The following is a 20,684-nucleotide window of genomic DNA, read 5'->3' as shown; positions in this document are numbered from 1 at the left end:
GTTTATTTTGTTAACAGCCTTGTCATTCTGGTGAAAGGGATGCATTACATCTGCAGCCTTCTAGCTGTTTGCATTGTGCTACAAACACCAACCCCTCAGACACTTGTGTTCAAGGTCAAGTTACATGCTTTACCTGCTTGCACCTCGGGGAGGTATTCTTGGAGGCCTTTCAGGTAGCGTGAGGGGAAACCTCTCCACTTGCTGGGGTATTGGGCTGCGGCTTCTGGTAGCTTCCAGGATTTCATTATCCTACGAAAAGCAAAGACAGAAGGGGAGTGAAGTTTTGCCAAAACATCCATAATACACTAGTATCTCAGATCCTCGTAAGGCTCTCCCTCAAATAAGCATATTTCCTTTAGTGTCATTATGGGAGCATAACCTCTTGACTGGACAAGTCAGTGTATGAAGATTGATCCACTTACAGTATAACCAAGAATACAGTTAGATGAACTATGAATAATATCCTGCACAGGAGGTGTGCCAGGGGCCTTGTGGAACAGAACAGTAGGAAAGGCTCCTGCCTCAGAGAGATTGCATACAGACTATAGACATGAGGGCGAGACAGAAGGGGAGGAATTGGGCTACAGGGTTACATACATAAAGCTATGAGGAGGCTCTTTAGCAACCACATTTTAAAGTCATTTGTTTCTCGTAAGTTTCACAGTAGAAATGGGTTTTCTTTGATTTAAAGCATTTGGCTTTTTTGCCATTTATGCATTTTCAAGGGAAATATTTAAGAACTAATGCAAAAACCAGGCCCAGGTTTGTCAACAGCCAGCATAGGATAAAGATGAAGGCTTACCTCGCTGTCACCTTCCATCCCACTACTAACACTCAATGTACTTCGAGTACTCGATCGGTTACTGGCACTACCTAGTTAGAAGACAAGAGACGAGCACGTCATTAAATCTTGTCAATTTCTAAAGATATTAGCAACACAGAAGTCATTCTGAACTCCTATTTACCTCTTAATGCCTATTACTTAACACTCATTTTAATAAACTCACTTACTTTTTAATGCTTCCTTCACTCGCAATCATTTGCATTTCACTCATCTTGGGCAGCAAAACCGGGCTCATTTACTTCACTTTGTTTTTAGCAAGTTTCTCATGCAAAGCCCTGCATGTGAACTGGGGTTTCCAACACCCTATTTCATTGAAAGTTTGTGACTCTGACACTGGCTTATTTTTACATTGGATACACACCTTATTTTCATGCGTATTTAAATTGACACTCCCATGGCAGTTCCATTAGTTACACTGCTACAGCAGTATCTAGAGGTCTGTGCAGTATTGGCATAATATGCTACAAGATTAGAAAGCTCAAGAATCTTTTTTAAACCAAATGGGGTGTTTAGAGGTCCCCAGAGCCCCCATATTTAAACATAATGGCACTGGAGCCAAGGCTACCGTATATTCCGGCGTATAAGGCGACGGGGCGTATAAGACGACCCCCTAATTTTTTCATTAAAAAATTAGTTTTGCCATATACTTGCCGTATAAGATGACCCCCCCCCCCTTCTGCGGGGGGAAGTCAGAGGGCTCTGGGCTGCCCGCCGCGGCGGGGAGCCCAGAGCCTTTTAAATCCTAGCCACGGCGGGGAGTCAGAGGGCTCTGCGCTGCCCGCCGCAGTGGACAGCCCAGAGCCTTTTACACCCCAGCCGTGGCTAGGATTTAAAAGGCTCTGGGCTCCCCGCCGCAGCGGGCAGCCCAGAGCCCTCTGACTCCCGGCCGCGGCTGGGGTGTAAAAGGCTCTGCGCTGCCTGCTGCGGCGGGGAGCCCAGAGCCTTTTAAATCCTAGCCGCGGTCGGGAGTTTATACCCGGCGTATAAGACGACCCCCGATTTTTGGGGGTTGTTTTTTAGCCCAAAAACCCGTCTTATACGCCGGAAAATACGGTAGTCCTTTTGCCACAGGAGGAACTCCCAGCTTTTGGGGAGCTGCCCAGGCCCAGCTGGTATGAATGGATGGCACCTTCAGAGATCCCCACTCTCCCTCCCAACACAGTTCTGGGACAGCCAGCCCACTCTTCGAGGAACCAGGACCACAGCCAGATTGTGCTGGGGTAAGGGGTAGCTATTGGAGGAATCCCTATAAAATTGGTACCCTGCCTAACTCCCATCTCATATAATGATCTATACAAGAGTCATTGGCGAGCCCACCACAGTTGGCCTCCACCCCAGAGATGTGCCAAACATACCCAGTCAAGGTGACAGTGGCAACCTGCTGGGGCCCAGTTCTGCCTTCACAGGCAGCAAATAACCCCTGCTGATTTCTATCAGAGTTACTCAGCCTGCAGTGAAAATCAGGAGCTGCATGCATCATTTGCATGAAATGGAGCAGATTACAAGCAAACTTCAATAACATATTCAAGCGTGTCTGAGTCACTGAGGAGCCCAAGTCCCATTGGCTATCACTTCTGAAAGCGTGAGCCCTTATCTATAATAGCAGAGGGAATGGCCCATAGAGACTACTGAGTGTTCGGTTCCCTGCATGCAATGTTCCTAGGCTCTTCAAATCAAGTTGATGCGTGCACTGCATACTGGGAAATTAGGGATTGTAGCCAGGGGCCAATTTCCTTTCTATTTAAAACAGCTGCTACTGAAGTCACTGGGAGGTGTGTTTTTTACTTCAATGGGAGCAGGATCAGCCTGACACATTCCAGGGCTAATGCTGCAGTGTTTGCCTTGGAGAGTTCTGAGGGCTAACTTTGCTCCTGCTGATTCCAAAGGCAGGCAGAGGAGATGATTTCAGGCCAGCTTTCCTGTATGGGATGCCTGAGATGCATGGCTTGCTTACTTGCAGTGCTAGAGGTGCTTTCTGTTTTCCACTCTCCTCGCTTTATCTCCTTTCTTGGTGGGAAAACATTTTTCCTGGGGCCAAATTCATAAATGCCACATTCCAGTTTCCCGGGAGCATTATGAGACGGTCGTATAGGCACTGTGATTTCCAAGTCTAGAAGGGAAAATAGCCATGAACAAGTCAGTGGCAGCCTCTCTCAGGTACTACAGGCTACTTATACATCCAAACAGAGGATTAAACATGAATTACTCAAGCACTGATTCCCACAGGGGCTTTGCTTCCATTGCTCAATATCCATCAACATTCAGATGGACTGGGCAGATCGACCACACTGCTACTGCTTGCAAGGGGAAGGCCACAGGACTTAGTCATATTAATCTGGTTTAGTGCAAAGAGAGGACACTTATCCACAGGAGCATCCCCATGGATGATTAGCAGACACAACCACCTCTGGGCTGGAGCAACATTTAGCGTTACTATTCTCTATGCACAAAAGAAGTGCACCCATTAGAATGACTCAGTTAACACTTGGCTCCTCCAGCTCTCTTGCCCAGCTGTAGCAGTAGGTAGAGCAGCCGAAGGGTTGATGTTAAGGTTCTCATGCCCTATTCCAGACTGCCACTAATTTGCTGGGTGCCCCTGGGTGAGTCAGCAAATCGCTCTGCTCAGGGACGGGATGTCATTGCTGCAGGCAGGAGGAGATGAAGGAGTCGGCACTTGTAAAGCTCTTAGCCCACGAGAAGCACAACAGGAATGGTGAGGGGTGGGTAGGCTAGAGGCTATGGGCCGTGTACATGCGTCTACCAATTCAGCTCCACTCCTGTCTGTCAGACAACCTGTCAGAATCAACTTTTTACCACAGTTGGCCTTCCTGGTCTCCAAAATGGAACAGAAAGAAGATCCAGGAGTCCAGATCCAGTAAGATCACACAGGGCAGCCCAGGCGCTGACCCAAACCTTTCCCTCACTCAAGCCAAGGGGGAGCCATGCTGCCCAGCAGCTATGTGGCCCAACCTCAGAACAAGGAAGCTGGCAGGCTGAGGGGTTGCTGAGCACTAGGACAGCCTGAGTCTAAGGAGGAGGTGGTCAATGCACTGCACTAGCCTGCAGGCCAGGGGGTTTAGGCACCATCTAACTGAGGCTGTGGGAGAGGAGATCCCACTTGTACACCTCACCAGCAGCAGTCCCACTTCTTAGTAAGACATGGGTGAGGCCCCAAGAGTGCAAAGCCTTCCCCAGTCCCACTGAGCTGAGGTGGGTCTCTGCAGCCATCCGAGTCAGCTGCAGACATCTTGGAAGGGGTAAAAGAGGGCTACCAGCTCTGGAACAGAATCTTCAGCCCAGGGGCACTTTGCTGCCTCATCCCTGCTCTTCCTCACACTCCCCTGGCAGCTCCAGGTGTGTGACTCTAGCAGCCTCTTGTAGGGGCAGCATTTCTCCAGAAGGTCTATGGGGCAGGCAGTGTCAGCAGCCAGGCAGAGCTCTTTCAGAGACCCTGCAGATCTTTCCACACCAGCCTGACTGTCCAGAATCTTGGGCAGACCAGCACAGAGCTCCTCATCCACAGGAGTAAGGGGCCTACATGAAGGGGAAAGAATTGGCTCTGAACGCTCAATCTTTAGAAGGCTGGTAGCTTCCAGGGCAGCTGGTTTTACCAGTCCTTAGTATGATCTCTCCTGCCCCCACGATCTCTTGCATCATGGAACAGTTACAGGACCAGGTGCTTGGCCCTTCAGCACAGTCTTTGATTCCTGGATCTCCAGGGGCTTCCATTCATGGCCTAAGGTTCACCCCTGGAGATGGGTAGCATCCTCATTTACAGACAGGGAAACTGAGGCACAGGCAGTTAAGTAGCTTGCCCATGTTTTAACTGCTGATATATCATACAGGTGTGTATTTTATGTGTATATATTACACACAGATGGTGTAACGGGTTGGACTCACCCCGGCAGTGCCTCCTACTGGTGGCTCTCCGAATTTAGCTCAGTCCAGCTCCGGAGCGCCCTCTGCAGGCCAGTGATCCACCTGTTCTTCTGGCCCCTGTGTCCCTTCCTAGACCCGGTGCCCCTTTCTCTGGGGTGCTGCCCCCTGGCAATAACCCCTGTCTTACTCTGTCTGGGTTTCCCCTTCCTTGGGAACCCCCCACCCTACTATCCCCACTTCGCCTCAGTAGTGGCTACTGCCCAGTCTCTATTTAGCCCCCGTTCGCTGGGGCAGACTGCAGTATCCAGTACTCATCATTGGCAAAGGGGGTTTGGACCTGCTGCCTTGGCCTAACCTTAAGTTGCCCTCTGCAACCTCCCAGTACCTTCTGCTCTCTGCTAGGCCGCAGCCTGGGGCTTTCCAGGCCAGAGCTCCCCAGCTCCTTAGCCTGTCCCCAGCCCTGCTTCACCCTAGGTACCTTGTCTCATCTACCAAGCAGCCAGGCCCATCTCTCTCTATCACCAGAGAGAGACTGTGTGGGCTCCTGTCTTCCCTGCCTTTTATAAGGCCCTGCTCCTCAGTTTGGGGCGTGGCCCCCAGCTGCAGCCACTTCTCTAATCAGCTCAGCTTGAGAGCAGCCGCTCTCAAGCCCTGCCAAGCTGTTTCTAACCCCTTAAAACCCTGGAGCAGGGGTCCACCCTGCTACAGATGGGTATATTAATATATTACACAGAGTTAATAAAATACACGCAGACAAGTTCCAGCCTACAAAGGCCCCACAGATGAGTGTGGGATTGGCAGACACTCTGCAAGTGACCCCATTAGTAGCTTCGTTACTGGAGAGAGAGTTTGAGTAAATTTGTTACCTGAACGTTTTCCTGTTTTTTGCTTCTCAATTTGCCTCCGGGTGATGCTGTCTCGTAGCCGTTTCAGATTTTCCTAGAATGTCACAATACATTCTTTTCAGTGCTTGGGATAAATGAACACATGCAGTTTTATGATAGCACCAAGAATGTACTCAGGCTAAATCTGTCTCCGAGCTGCATCACCGGCAACAAAATCTGTCTGGAGTTCAATCTGTGCGACCAGGTTTTAATCTATTCCCGGGAGAAGTCCACATGGTGTGCGTATGGCTCTTCAGGAACCAAGCGATTTGAAGATGCTCATGGCATATGTTCTGAATCAGGCTCAGAGACCCACCAATATCTTGTGGAAAAGATCTGGAGAACATTCTGTCTGGAGAGGATTCTGCTGATCTTATATACCCTGGTTTCCTATATTTCTATTCCCCCTATTATGGACACTAGCACAGAAAGAGGATTTGTGCTGCTGCTCACTGCCCACCTGACGTCACCACCAGCCATTTCAATGGGTCAAGCAGGAGACGGTGAGTGCAGGAGGGGAATGGGCCGCCACACATCCCAATTTCTGAGGCTCAGTCCTAGTGGAATTCAAAACCTCCCTGCTGAAACAAGGGGGGAACTGCAGTCCAGAAACACAGGTGAGGCTGATGAGACATCCCCACAGCATGACAGTGCCTGGTGACGTTGCTGTCTTATGGGGATGCAAGTGTTGCACTGTGGAGAGAGGACAGTCTCAGATCACACAGCCTTAAAAAGGAGGCAACCCTATACAAGTGGAGACACAGCAGTTGCACCTGCTAGGCAACTGAGTCGAGTTTAAAATCAGAGCAGCAACTGTGCTCCAGCCCAGGGAGAGAGGATAACAGGGTGGAAGGAGGAAGACTTGACCCTTAGGAGCTGTTCTTGTCTCCAAACATCTGCTGGAACGATGGCAGCTGGCCCAGAACCTGCCCCCAGCAGGCCTTTAATCTAAGGAGAAGTGAGGGGTTCTCATGAGTCCCTCTGGATAAAGAAGACCGCCTCTGGGCGAGAATGAGGTGGAGGAAGTGGCTTGCTTTTGTCCTGCCAGCACCTACAGGAGTCTTAATCGCCATCAGCCCTCCACAGCGCTCTCGCGGACGCCAGGGCCGGCTCCGTTGCAGCGCGAATAAGAGGCTATGCTAGGAGCTGGTGCCACATTTAAGGTGGGAATATGAAAAATTAAGACTTGGATGCTCATTTCCAGACCCCCACTACAAACTGCTGAGTGACAGTAACCCTATGACTCCCTCATGGACTAGTCACAAGTTAGGTGCTTTTTCCAAAAGCAGGTTCTCCTGAACACCCGGAGAGTCATCATTAGGAAGTCTCTGGAGGCCGTAGGTGGGGGAAGCCTTCTCTTATTCTGGCTTGCAAAGTGCCAGGGGAGGATCATCCCCCCATTTCAGCACAGTACAAGTGCTTGCAGCTGGTATACTGTTCCTGATCCGAGGTGGACAGGAACTGACAGCCTACAGGGATTAGGCACAAAGTCATAACCTTCTGACGGGTGTGGGGTAGCTTGTCTGATCTTAGCTGGGTGGGGCTCAGTCCAGTTCCTGGTAAGCAGGGATCCACATTACAAAAGTCACCCCCGCTGTCACTGGTCCTTCATTAGGCCATGTCAGAAGGGAGGCCAGTGATTGAGCAGGACTGGGGACCCCCACAGGGACAGCCAATCCAGCTCAGAGGTGAGACCTGCTGGTGGGGCAATTTCAGAGACACTAGCAATGCTGGCTGCATTGCACCTATTCTGTAAGCAGAGAATGGAATTCACCAGCCCCGAACTAGCTAAGAAGGTGTTTTTAACCGTGGTTGATGCCTGTACCTGTTGGAACCGGAATGATTCCGATCTCTTCTTCTGGTTCAGTTGCCACTCCTTAAAATGGAGCACGGCTTCATCAACATTGAGTATCCCCATCTTGACTTGTTCCTGTAGCGTAATTAACTGCCGCTGACCTGGGGTTTTCATCCCAGCGAATGGGTCGTATATGCTTGATTGTGACTGGTCCCTGACAAGCCTGACTGCAGGCTCTGAAAAGAGAAAGTTAAACACGTACTGAGCTTGGGGTTGTTTTTTATACTCAGGGACACAGAGCTTAGGTGCCCCACACCATTATGGTACTGCAGGGGTATAGCAGAGATTCTTAACAGACAAATCAGGAAATGCCAGTGTCTGGTTCCAACAACCTAGGTCTCCTGTCCCAAGTGCTTTCTGTGACATGCAGCTATGTAGTGGTATTCCCATAAAATCTAGAGACCCTGGCCAAAATCAGGAGCCCTTGTTTGCAAACACATAGTAGAGACTGTCCCTGTCCTTAACAGCTTGGAGTTTAAATAGATGGCACACAGGATACGAGGGGAAACTGAGGCACAAAGCAGGGCAGTGACTTGCCCAAGGTCTCCCAGCAAGTCAGTGGCAGAGTCAGATCTCCTGATACCCAGCCCAGGTAACTAGAATAAGCCGCTTCTCAACCACTAAGAGCACAGACCTGCCACTGCTAGCCTGAAGATCTCGAACACCGTGGTTTACTGGATTCACCACTGAACTGAGACTCAGGCCTGAGTTTTAGTCTCAGCTCTGCCACTGGCCTACTAAGGTGACCTGGACAAGACACTTCCTCTCTGCCTCAGTTTCCCCATATATAAAATGGGAATAAGTATACTGACCTTCTTTGTAAAGCATTCTAAGAACACTCGATGAAAAGCCACCATGACAGAGCCATGTATGACTATTAAGGCCCCAATTTTGAAATCCAGGAAATTGTGGGTGGCTCAGAACCAGGGGTGAGCTGCAGCGGGTTCGCACAGGTTCGCGGGAACCCGTTGTTAAATTTTAGCAGCCATTTTAGAACCGGTTGTTAAGGGCTGCTAAATTTAACAAAAGTTCCCGCCCACTCCTCTCCTGCTCTGCCCCCTTCTCCTCCCCCTCCCCTGCTTCCCGCGAATCAGATGTTCGCGGGAAGCCTGAACAAGCAGCATGGAGGCAGCCAGCAGGTAAGCTGGGGCGTGGAGGGGGAGGGGAGGTGCGGCTGGCTCAGCAGCTCCCAGTCCCAGACCGCGGCTCCCTCCAGCCCAGCGCCGGCCCGGGGAGTCGGGCCCCACGGCTGCCGCCGAGCGGCCGGGCCCCGGTGCCGGCCCGGGGAGTCGGGCCGAGCGGCCGGGCCCTGGTGCCGGCCCGGCCCGGGGAGTCGTGCCGAGCGGCCGGGCCCCGGAGTCGGGCCGGCCCGGGGAGTCGGGCCCTGGAGTCGGGCCGGCCCGGGGAGTCGGGCCCCAGTGCCGGGCCGGCCCGGGGAGTCGGGCCGGGCCGGGCCGAGCGGCCGGGCCCCGGTGCCGGCCCGGCCCGGGAAGTCGGGCCGAGCGGCCGGGCCCCGGTGCCGGCCCGGCCCGGGGAGTCGGGCCCCGGTGCCGGGCCGGCCCGGGGAGTCGGGCCCCGGTGCCGGGCCGGCCCGGGGAGTCGGGCCCCGGTGCCGGCCCGGCCCGGGGAGTCGGGCCCCGGTGCCGGGCCGGCCCGGGGAGTCGGGCCCCGCGGCGCCGGTCGTGGTCGTGGCAGAGTGGACCCGGTCCCCAGGCAGTGTGGTAAGGGAGGGGGGTGGGTTGTGGGGGGGTGGATAGGGGTCAGGGCAGTCAGAGGGCAGGGAACAGGGGGATTGAATGGGGGCAAGGGTCCCGGGGAGCAGTCAGGAAAGAGCAGGGTTGGATGAGGTGGTGGGGGCACTCAGGGACAGAGAGAAGGGGTAGTTGTATCGGGTAGGAGTTCTGGGGGGCCATTGAGAATGAGAGGAGGGGTTGGGTGGGGCGGCAAGGGGCAGTCAGGGGACAGGGAAGGGGGGGATGGGTCACGGGTCTCGGAGTGTGTGTGTTAAGGAACATGAGGGGTTGGATGGGGCACGACCCCCCCCCCCCCCACGGAGGGGGGGGAAGGAGGGAACCCGTTGTTAAAATTTTGGAGGGAGGAGGGAACCCGTTGTTAAAAATTTGGCAGCTCATCACTGCTCAGGACCTATCAGGATCAGACCCCTGAGGTTTGGGTAAAACACTAGCAGCATTATGTAATGAACACTGTCAATCTAATGGGACAAACCCTGAATACAGGGTTTGGCTGCTAGAAAAACACCAGCTCTATAAATGGAGCATCCTTCCCCGACTTGGGGCAGGCCAACTTCACTTTTCACTGAAAAAGCTGGATTATTTTCTGTTTACACTTCTCTGTTTTCACTGATTATAACAGCAATAGTGACCCCTGAGTCCGACACTTCCTGACAGCTAGTGAGTGGCAACTGATAAAGCTGGTTGTTAACTACCAGGAAACCACACCCTGTCTTAAGGCACTCCCCTGAATGTCTTATAGCACTTTAGTCTAAAAGCTACACAATGAACTACTGATGTATGGCCCAACAATCATACCGGTACTGGCATGCCTCATTGGCGACAAATACAGCCCCACTCCTATTACCAGCATAGAGGGGTGAATAAACCACCTCCCAGTGACAATCCATAAACAAAGCAAATAGCTAGCCTTGCAGTCACAAAGCTAGGATCCTCCCTGGCACTCTGTCCTAGGGAGCCAAAAGACCGATGGGTGAGGAGTCATGCGAGCACTAGTGGAGCTGGTCAGCTGTCTGGCACATACACACAGTTCATTCACATTAAATTAGCTTGCCAGCTTTCCTCTTGCATTATTGGAGAGTTCTCTGAAACAGACACCTGACTTACCTTTCTTAACCTTCCCTGCAGAGACATACAGATTCCCAGGTCTTTCGTGAGCTTTCCCTGCAAATACTATAAAACAGGTATTCCTTAGACACCTCATCACATCACAGACAGGACAGAAATGGTAAGGTTATACACAGGAAATCGAGCAAACCCACTGAAGTCAAGGAAGAAAATAAGACAAGGGACAGCATGGTAGAAACACCCTTCCCGTGGACAGAATTCAACCATGCAATCCATCCCTAACACAGGACTGAATACACTTTTCCAGAGATGTTTTCGTGTCAGGCCTGCTGCTGGATGCCCCTTTAGATGACGCTCCAGAATTTGGTTATAATTTGTTTTTTAAAGAATTGCAATGTGTGTATTTATACAAAACATTATGATGGAGCGTTCCAAAGCTGCCTAGAAGATAATTGCACAACTCGCTTTAATTTCAATGGAGATTGTGCATCTAAGCCCCCTAGGTAGCTTTGAAAATTTCAGCCATAATGGATGGTTTTGTCTACATAAGAATGGCCGTACTGGGTTGGACCAATGGTTCTTATGTAGATAAAACCTTTTACATTTCGTCTTACCTTTTCAGAGCAACTGAAATAAAATTATTTTCATGGTAGGGAGTGTTATCTAGTAGTTAGAGAAAGGGATTGGAGTTAGGGGGGAGGGATAGCTCAGTGGTTTGAGCATTGGCCTGCTAAACACAGGGTTGTGAGTTCAATCCTTGAGGGGGCCACTTAGGGATCTGGGGCAAAAATTGGTCCTACTAGTGGAGGCTGGACTCAATGACCTTTCAAGGTCCCTTCCAGTTCTAGGAGATTGGTATATCTCCAATTATTATTATAGGACTACCAGGCTCTATTTCCAGCTCTACAGATTCAGTGACACCTTTACATAGTTTCTGTGCCTGAATTTGCCCATCAGCACAACAGCCATACCATTATCTACTTTGTAACTTTAGGCACTTCCCAACAAAACTGGGTCTGTCCAGAGCAGACCATAGCTGATCCTGGCTTTGGAAGCCTGCAGTCCAACTGCTTACACTCAAGCCAAGACCTCAGGATGCAAACACCAGTGTTTAGGGAGAGGGAAGAAGGGTGAAATCCAGATCTGGATCCCAACAGGAGGCCCATCTCTTATGGAATGAACCAAGAAGCTAAAGGTGAATAATCTAAACTCTGGGGATTTTGGAAGCCAGATGAGGATTCTGATCAAGGTCTGGGAGGTGGGCCCATCGCTGTCCCACTTCTACAACAGGTACTCCATGCAGTGTCTGCTCTGCTGTGTACTGCTGGGCACAGAAATACAGATGGTTCTGGTACAGGACTCACCTTTGGAAATGTACAGCTCCTTGTCTTGATGAAGGGAGCTGGAGTCAGGCCTCGGAACAGGAACTGGAGGTCTGTTGACCATTTCCTGAGGGAAGTCATCCTGCTCCACAGTGTAGTAAAGTTCATCCTCACCGCACTGCTGGTAGGGATCATCCTCTGAATCTGGCACTTCTTTGCTACTGCCTAGAAAGCAACTAAAATCAGTGAGACACCAAGCCACCCAAAGCTGTGCTGCCATCGGCACTGTAGCTCTCATCAATCACACAGCACACTGTGCCTGATAACATTGGCCATAATTGAATGGAAATAGACACTCTATTTTTAAAGTGGTTCTTAAGTGCCTAGGACAGTTCTTTATCTGGTCACCGATGTTTAGTAGTGGGTTAAGTGCCTGAAGCAGGTACCACCTTGTTTGGTGCGGGTATTTTCAACAGTGCCTATTCTTCCTGGATCATGAAGGACTGTGGTGAAAAGCTGTAGGGCTGTAAAAAATTTAGGATGTTAACAGTGTTTGTTGCTTATATTAGTCATCTGCCATCTACTGGATCCCAGCTGCTAGTGAACCTATCACAGCACTAGGTTTCAAAGGCCAGCATCTTGGCGGGGTTAGTATATTTACCAGCTGCTGAAACTGACCAAAAGTTGTGTTATCTGAGGAGCATTATTCCTTTCTCTGCTGCAGCCACTGGCTGCTGCCAGGTGGAATACTGGCCAAGAGGACTATGGGTCTCTTCTGATAGGAAGTAATTCCTGTGTTCCTGTCTGCGTATTCACTAATTGGAATGCTGACGTCTTGGCGTGGGAGCTGCACCAAATAATATAATAAATAATAATTGGAGATATACCAATTTCCTAGAACTGGAAGGGACCTTGAAAGGTCATTGAGTCCAGCCCCCTGCCTTCACTAGCAGGACCAATTTTTGCCCCAGATCCCTAAGTGGCCCCCTCAAGGATTGAACTCACAATGCTGGGTTTAGCAAGCCAATGCTCAAACCACTGAACTATCCCTCCCCCCTAACCACTTAGATCCTCTCAGTGGAAGTAACCCACTCTGGTACTCACATGTGGCCCACCCTGAGCACCTTGCTGTCTTTAACCTATTTATCCTCAGCACCCCAGTGAGGTAGGGGAGTGCCATTGTCCCCAGGGGGAACTGAGGCTCAGAGAGGTTTAAATAACTCACACAAGGTCACAGCATGGAACTGAACCTGGGTTTCCTGAGGCCCAGGCCCAGGCCCAGGCCCAGGCCCTAGTCACTGGGTCACCCCTCCCCCTGGAGTGAGGCAGGTGACCTAGGGCTACTCTGCATGGCTGGCAAGGGCAGAGGAATGCGCAGAGCAGCTGGGGGATTAGTGTTAGCAGGGGCAGTTCAGTCTTGTTCTGCTTCTGAGCTGGGGACGTGGGGAAGCAGAAGAGGAGCCACCAGGAATCTGAAGAGGCAGAGAGGCAGTAAGGGCTGGGGACTCAGACCATGTCGGAGCGGGTGGCGGCACAGAGCTGAGGGCTGAATTGAGTCGGAGAATGCAGAGGGGCAGGGATCAGAGCAGGAAGCCAGGTAGGCAGCAGCAGAGGGGCATTTGCATTTAGCCAGGGCATCCCAGAAGGCAGCAAATCAGGTTTTCCACTTGAATTTTGTTCCCTTCAGCCATGCAGTAAGAATCACATTTTCACACTGGCATGGAATCCACAGGCCCACTGTGGCCTGGCCAACCCACGTTCATTTAATCCTCCTGACTTCACCTAATGGCCAGTTCTTCCACTAGGCCCATGTGCCCTCACGAAGGCTCAGAGCAGCACAGGCAGGTACCAGCCTGCGGCAGGTTTTCCCAAAGAAACACTCATGCCTAGTCTATACTTATAAGGTTTTCCGGTATAGCTCTCCTGACAAAACCCACCTAGTGCAGACCCAGCTTATACCAGCAAAAAGTTGTGTTTGCTAGTATAGCTTAGCACACCTTGTTTTGCTTGCCAAACAATATAAATTCTACCAACAAAAATGCCGGTATAAGCCCTGGCCTCAGACACCTGTTGCTCTCCAGAAAGCAACAGCACCTGGTTCACCCAAGCAACTCCCTCAATACTTCCTAGCTGATCAGCAGCACAGTCTCCTGAAAATGATTCCTTGCCATCAACCGCAGACTAGCAGCAGAGAGTGATTAAGATACTTAGTGCAGGGGCGGCTCTAGAAATCAGGCTGCCCCAAGCAGCGCGGTGCGCTGCGCCGCCCTTCCCCGGTCCTGCGGCGGGTCCCCTCTTCCCGCGGCTCCGGTTAAGCTCCCGCAGGCATGACTGCGGCAGGTCAACCGGAGCCCGGGACGAGCGGACCTGCCGCAGGCATGACTGCGGCGGGTGCCGTGGTCCCGCGGCTCCGGTTGACCTGCCGCAGGCATGCCTGCGGGAGCTCAACCGGAGCCGCGGGAAGAGGGGACCCGCCGCAGTCATGCCTGCGGCAGGTCCGCTCGTCCCGGGCTCCGGTGGACCTGCCGCAGTCATGCCTGCGGGAGGTCCAGCCGAGCCGCGGGACGAGCGCCCCCTCCGCAGTCATGCCTGCAGCAGGTCCACTCGTCCCGGGGCTCCGGTGGACCTCCCGCAGGCATGACTGCGGCAGGTCCGCCAGCCCAGCCTCCCGCCCTCCCCGGCGGCAGGGGACGCCCCCTACATTTTGCCGCCCTAGGCACCAGCTTGTTTTGCTGGTGCCTAGAGCCGCCCCTGCTTAGTGGCTGGAATTCAAAGAAGGCCTCATAGCTGCATGGCTGTTAATTATCTGGCCTGCACAAGCAAAGAATAAGAGGAATCCAACCTCACACAGTTTTATTTCTCCTTTCTAGGCCGCTATTTTCCACAGCGGTCTTTATGCCTACGCATCCCCAGTTTCCTGTGGTATGGAGAAATGCCCCAGCTTTCCATAATTAAGGTTTAAGATAGCCTCCCCGTACAGGCTGGAATTTGAACAAACACCCTACTAACTTCATCAAGCGAACCATCCGAAGTTATGTGAAATGTTTTACCCAAGGGCAGATCTTGGATGTTCAGCATTTGGTACAAGCAGGATAAGCCGTATTAGAAGCAGTGTTGCCAAAACATGGTTTTAGCATGAGTGTCACAGCATGTGGTGTTGGGCAATCAAGAACCTCTGCTTTCATTTAAATAAAAAGCCAGCTGCTAGCCCTCGTAGTTCTGGAGAAAAGTGTGAAAACCTGACCTGAGCATACAGTAAAGGCTCACAAAGCAGAATGCAAAGAAAAATCCCTCAGTCTCATGATCTTTGATCACTTACGGCTGCCCACACTGGAGACAATGGGTTCAAGAGAAGAACTGTTCTCAGTTCTGAAAGTTAATATTTGCCTCCTCCTCTCCGCAAAGAAACTTGGTCTATGGATGCCAACTTTGTCATTAGGTTGTCTGGCCCAGGAGGTGTGTACAGTCAAATCTGCTGACTTCAGTGACAAGAAATGTTTGATTGTTACCTCTTAACCCAACAGAAACACACCTAGCAGAGAGAGCTGGATTAGATTCCTTCTTGTGCAGCCACCGGATTGTTCACTAAATTCTATGAGTTGCACCTACAGACAGTGTGCTTGCACAGCATCACTAAAGGCCTAGTTTGACTTGCAGAAACTTGGGCTTGTCGACATAAACATTTAGTTCTCAGCAAGCGGGGGTGTGAATCTACCCCACGCTAGCCTGCCATGGACTAACTGTCTGCATGGACTCTGCTGACGCATTTGTTAATGGACTTTGATCTAGTATTTTTTGAAACGGGACTAGATTAAATGTGCATTAACAGTTTGTTAATGTGTCCATGTGGACAGCTGGTCTGTGGCAAGTTAGTGCAGAGTACATTCACACCCCTGCTTGCCACAAACTAACTGTCAGCATAGAAAGACCCTTAGTTGCTGGTGATGTGAGAGAGGGCTATAATCCAGACTGGCTCTCAGGGCCCAGGCAGAGTTCGCAGGGATGCTAGTTAGGAAAACCTGAGCATGTTTGATATGAAACCTAGAGCCCCATTATGCCATTTCCACAGAGTAGAACCCCTTCTGGAGCATCGTACATGCAGAAACCAACTGGGCCAAAAGCCTTCAAGACAGGTACCTCAATTAAGCACCTAGCAGAGGTCTGGTCTGAGAGATTCTGGGCACTATTCTTTCCCACTGAAGTCAATGCAGAGGCCACATCCCTATCTACACAACCAGGTAGTTGAAGATAATAATTAGCCACCTCTTAGTCAGAACTCAAACTCCTCCCCCAGGCAGATCTGCACTCAGGCAGCTTCAGGGGGGCTGACGTCCTCTTAACATGGAGACAGAAGGCCACAGAAAGGTGAGTGTATACAGGAGAACCTCCCTGTCTGAATATTCATGTCACCTAATAAGGGGGGAGCGGATAGAACCAGAACTGGATCTTACTCTGAGTTAAAACACAAATCGAGCTGGTTGTGTGACTATGCAGATACTTGAACCACCTTCCCTGCCGTACTGAACACTTTGCAGCAGATGGGGAAAATACCCAGTGCAGTGGAGCTGTTCACCTTGAGCACTGGGGATTTGCTTCTATCCTTACAGAGCAGGACAAAATCTCAAACAGAATTTATTTTAATTAACCCTAACCCATCCACCCCCCACCACTTCCACTCTCCACCCCCACCCCTGCAGCTCTCACCTTCTAAAAATTTGCGGATCATAGAGTCTTTTATATTCAGAGAAAGCTGGTCTTTAGCGACTGGGGCTTTGGGTTTTGATTGAAGCATCTCGACATCTGGAAGAACAATTGGGAAGAGTAATCCGTTAACTATGTCTTCAACCACACCGTGTTTTCCATTAGCTGTTCACAAACCCAATATGATTAGCGGACCTGAGATTTCTGAAACACCCAGGCCCACTGACCAGTCACTCAACTTTAGGATGGACAATTTGGACAATTCCAAGCACAAGTATTTGCCTCAAGAGATGATTGTGGGGCTAAGTCCCAGTAAGACTGGTGAGAGTTCCATGCCTACTCTGAAAGGAGAATGTACTGCATTGTATCCAGTCTAAAACCATGTCTACACTACAGGGACCCTAGCACCATAGCTACATGGTGTAGACCCAGCCTGTGGCAATGGAAGGGGCTTTTCCATCACTGTAAGAACACCACCTCCCCGAGCGACTGTAGCTAGCACAACAGAAGTTAGGTCGGCATAGCTATGGTGCTCTGGGGTGTGGATTTTTCACACCTCTAAGCACCGTAGCTATGACAACCTCTTTTTTAAGTACGGACGAAACCTAAAACCCAGCACTGGAACAGTAGAGCAGTAACACTACAATTACGTCTAAATTTTAACCCTGTCTTTATTTGCCCATAACTTCCCAACACTTTCACCTTTCAGACTGAAATTTCCAGGTGTTGTCCCTGTCTGGAGGAGACTAGTGTATAGAAAGGTTCAGCTGTTTAACATGAAGGCAGATATGCTATTCCCACCAAACAAGTTTTTTGTGATGCTCTGCAGCTGAAATGGCTGGAGAGGAAATTAAGATTGTAAACTGTTTAGGATAGATAGAGACTGTCTTTACTACAAATCTATACAGCAGTTAGTACAATGGACCCCCAATGTGGTTGGAGCCTCTAGCTGCTAGCAAACCTGCAGGGGATGGGGGCAGTGCCAGGGAGTAAGGAACTAGAGGGTCCCTGAACTGGAACCTGGAGTAAAGGGTGGATCAGGGTTCTCCTGCTAGCCACTGAGGAAGTGGCACTCTGCGGCAGTGAATGGGAAGACTGCCCAGGATTGCTGAAGGAAGGGGAAAACATGTAGTGTGACCTGGCTGGTAAGCCAAGTCACAAAGAGGCAGCAGCAATTCATGGAGCAAGAGTGGGGCTTCTGACCCAGAGAGAGAGGTGGAGACACGGTGTGCAACCATAGGAAGGGTGTTCACCTTGCATGCTATACCCCTGAGTGACCAGGAGGAGGCACCATCCTAGCAGGGAGTGGAGCACCCTGCCACAGAACCCTATTTAGGGAAGCATGTGAGCACATTCTTCCGGGTTTTGCTGATCAGGGATGAACTTTAAGAATGTTAAGCAAGTGCTTTAACTATTACAGGCCCCATCTGTGGAAATGCATGTTTTGGTCAAGGTTGGTTTTACTGTGGCCAGGTTATAAGCCACTGAAAGTCGCTATGCTCAGTACGTTTTGCACAGGGTTTCTGCCAAGTTCCTCAAGTGCGCAGCCAAGGAAGGCCATTGCTGTACAGGCAGAGGCAAACAACAGAGCTGAGTAGTGGAGAGTTCAGTGAAGGTGCCAGCAGGGCATTGAGAATTAGCTACTGTTTGGAAGACACTTTGGGCTGCTCAGCTGGAGTTGGCTATCCACGTCCAATGTTTCAGCATTAGAGGGCATGTCTTTGTACAGAAACTTGTCATTTTTATCCAAGTAATCAATAATTAACAGACTGGTATTTACAACTTATACAATCAGGCATGAATCAAGCCACTGATGTATGGATTTCGGAGTGGAGCAAACAGCGTTGGGAGTGCAAAATTCCTTTCCTTCTCTGCATAGAAAACAAAGAGACAGTCTCATGTTCCCCTTTTTTTTCAGTGCTCTGCAGAATCATTAGACCAGAACAGTAACAGGAAGTTGGGGAGTTTTCTGTTGCGTAGCCAAATCTTTTCACCACGTAGTGTCAACTACCAGGGATAACTACTGCATAAGAAGGCTACTGCTTTTCTGGGTAAAATTGATCTATCTAGCCAATAAGTTGTCAATCTATTTCAGGCAGAGAAAATCTTAAACCAAGGGATCACTGTTACACTTGATTAGTGAGTGACCCATGGCAGAGACCAGATCTGCTTTATAGGGCATTAGCCAGGATTAGTTAACAACTCACTAATCCCACCAACTGCCTGTAGGGTATGTGTGCCGTTTATGGGGTTTTCTGTTTTTTTCCTTTCCCAGGAGAAGGCCAAGCTGGTTTTGCCAAGGAAGAGTGAAAACTATAACAGGGATCCCAGACTTTGCCCAGCTGAGAGCTACACTGGAAACTTGCCAGGAGTCAAAGGACAATACCCAATTGGTATGAAATACAGCAGCTTATATATTAGACACTGCTATACTGCAGACTCCAAATGGACAAAAATAAGAGGCCGAAACACCAGAGGTAGGTTATCCTCATGCACTGTCCCAAATACCTGACTCTGTAGGAGGATGAGCTAGAAGTATAAATAAAATATCAAGTATGTGACATTACTCAGTGAAGTAGGCGAAGAGGTTAGTGGCAGATCACAGGGAACTGCAGACACTGACTCAGCGGGAGAGAGATTAGCCTCCCCGATGTAGGCAGGATTTTAGGCTTGCCTGACAGGCAATTACCACATCACTGTCTCCTGGCACACAGATCTGCCTTGTATACAGATGACACCTATTAATGTCCTACCCATGTCACCAGATCGAGCTGAAGTCTTGGACATCCCCCAGATTGATTATCTATTCCCCTTACCTCATCAGAAATGAGACTCTGGGGCAGGGATTAGGGAGAGAAGAGTCACCCACAAAGTCTGGACCTCACAGCCAGGTGCCCAGCAATAGTTTGCAAGTGACCCCAGGTTTGCTTGAGCTAATCAGGGGACCTAGGGTGAAAGATCTTGTGGTGTGAAGGCAGCAGGCAGAGGAGAAGCCATGCTGGAATCTCAGGTGTCATGCTACCTAGGATTTAAGATAAAAGATAGACCTCCAATTTCCCTTCCTATTCTGTCTGGAGACTTCATGTGGGTTAACGGCTTCTCATTCAGCCAGTAGAGCCTTGGACCTTCTGGAAGTTCAGTCACTGCCCCTTGGTCTTAGAGACACCAACTATACACACAGGCTGCCTCAGTGTGTGGCTGCACCTTCCTTTTATGTTAGCATGTAAAGAAACCCCTGCCCGCTTCTCCATTAAGTCTTCAGAGACAGTTGTGGTCGGCTATTACAGAGCACACACAAAGCCAGCTGTGTTCAGAGGTCAGTTCTCTATTACTTAACACAAAGACTTCAGTGTTTTGCCATAATCCCACCCTGGATTTTTAAAGCAGTTACATTTTGTGCATGATTCCCTTTGTTCACCTGAGGAAGACAAGAAGGCTGCAGTTCTGTGCACTACCTACAATCCATAGACACGGGTTAGAAAAACCTTGTCTATGCGGGGGAAGGGAGTGGGAATAACACAGCTCACTAACATGGGAAAAGACATGAACAGCTAACAAAATCCACTCTTAGTAAGGATTCAGGGGTTCTGAAACCTCATTCTGCACTTCATGGCACAATCGTTTAAAAGCTGCTGTTCCAGCAGTGTCCCTTCCAGAGGGGGCTTGTGAGACTAACTATTTAACTCTTTAAAGCAGGGGTTGGCAACCTTTCAGAAGTGCTGTGCCGAGTCTTCATTTATTCACTCTAATTTAAGGTTTCGCGTGCCGGTAATACATTTTAACGTTTTTAGAAGGTCTCTTTCTATAAGTCTAATACATAACTAAACTATTGTTGTATGTAAAATAAATAAGGGTTTTAAAATGTTTAAGAAGCTTCATTTAAAATTAAATTAAAATGCAGAGCCCCCCAGACTGGTGGCCAAGACCCCGGCAGTGTGAGTGCTACTGAAAATCAGCTCGCATGCTACGCATGCCATAGGTTGCCTACCCCTGCTCTAAAGCATGAAGCTCCAGCTCCATTAGTTCCTGCACCTGGATGCTCTACAGTTAAGGTAACAGGGCTGGGAATCAGGCAGGCAATCTGGTGCCCCAGATCTTTGTCCAAGGTCACATGCACACAGCAGCAGAGGGAAAGTGACATGGTTATTTCCCCATCTAAAATGGAGTTAATGCTCCTCAGGTGGCCGGAAGCAGGGGTGCCAGAACAAGGAGGACCAGGGGGTCATGGTCCCTCCACTTTTTACTGGACGTAAGGAAGATGGTGCGGAGAGGAGTGAGTGCTGGGTGGAGCCTCGGGGGGAGAGGCAGTGCAGGGGCAGGATCTTGGGGAAAGGAGTGGGGCAGGGGTGGGATCCCTGGGTGGATGGGTGACATGGGGGT

At 50.2% G+C, this 20,684-nt stretch overlaps 1 protein-coding gene across 1 annotated transcript in view; it reads right to left on the bottom strand.

Moving 5' to 3' along the window:
* Positions 1–20,684, bottom strand: part of PIK3AP1 (phosphoinositide-3-kinase adaptor protein 1) — an 80,081-nt gene that overhangs the window by 5,696 nt on the left and 53,701 nt on the right. The window contains exons 9-16 of the mRNA XM_045024228.1: positions 16,308–16,403; positions 11,646–11,828; positions 10,321–10,386; positions 7,433–7,638; positions 5,590–5,662; positions 2,799–2,954; positions 803–873; positions 134–249 (exon numbers count right to left, since the gene is read on the bottom strand). Coding sequence (XP_044880163.1) covers positions 134–249; positions 803–873; positions 2,799–2,954; positions 5,590–5,662; positions 7,433–7,638; positions 10,321–10,386; positions 11,646–11,828; positions 16,308–16,403 — 967 coding nt within the window. The remainder of the gene's footprint in view (positions 1–133; positions 250–802; positions 874–2,798; positions 2,955–5,589; positions 5,663–7,432; positions 7,639–10,320; positions 10,387–11,645; positions 11,829–16,307; positions 16,404–20,684) is intronic.

Source organism: Mauremys mutica, chromosome 7 (assembly GCF_020497125.1).
Source record: "Mauremys mutica isolate MM-2020 ecotype Southern chromosome 7, ASM2049712v1, whole genome shotgun sequence".
NCBI lineage: Eukaryota > Metazoa > Chordata > Testudines > Geoemydidae > Mauremys > Mauremys mutica.
This window is presented reverse-complemented; position numbering and strand designations above follow the sequence as displayed.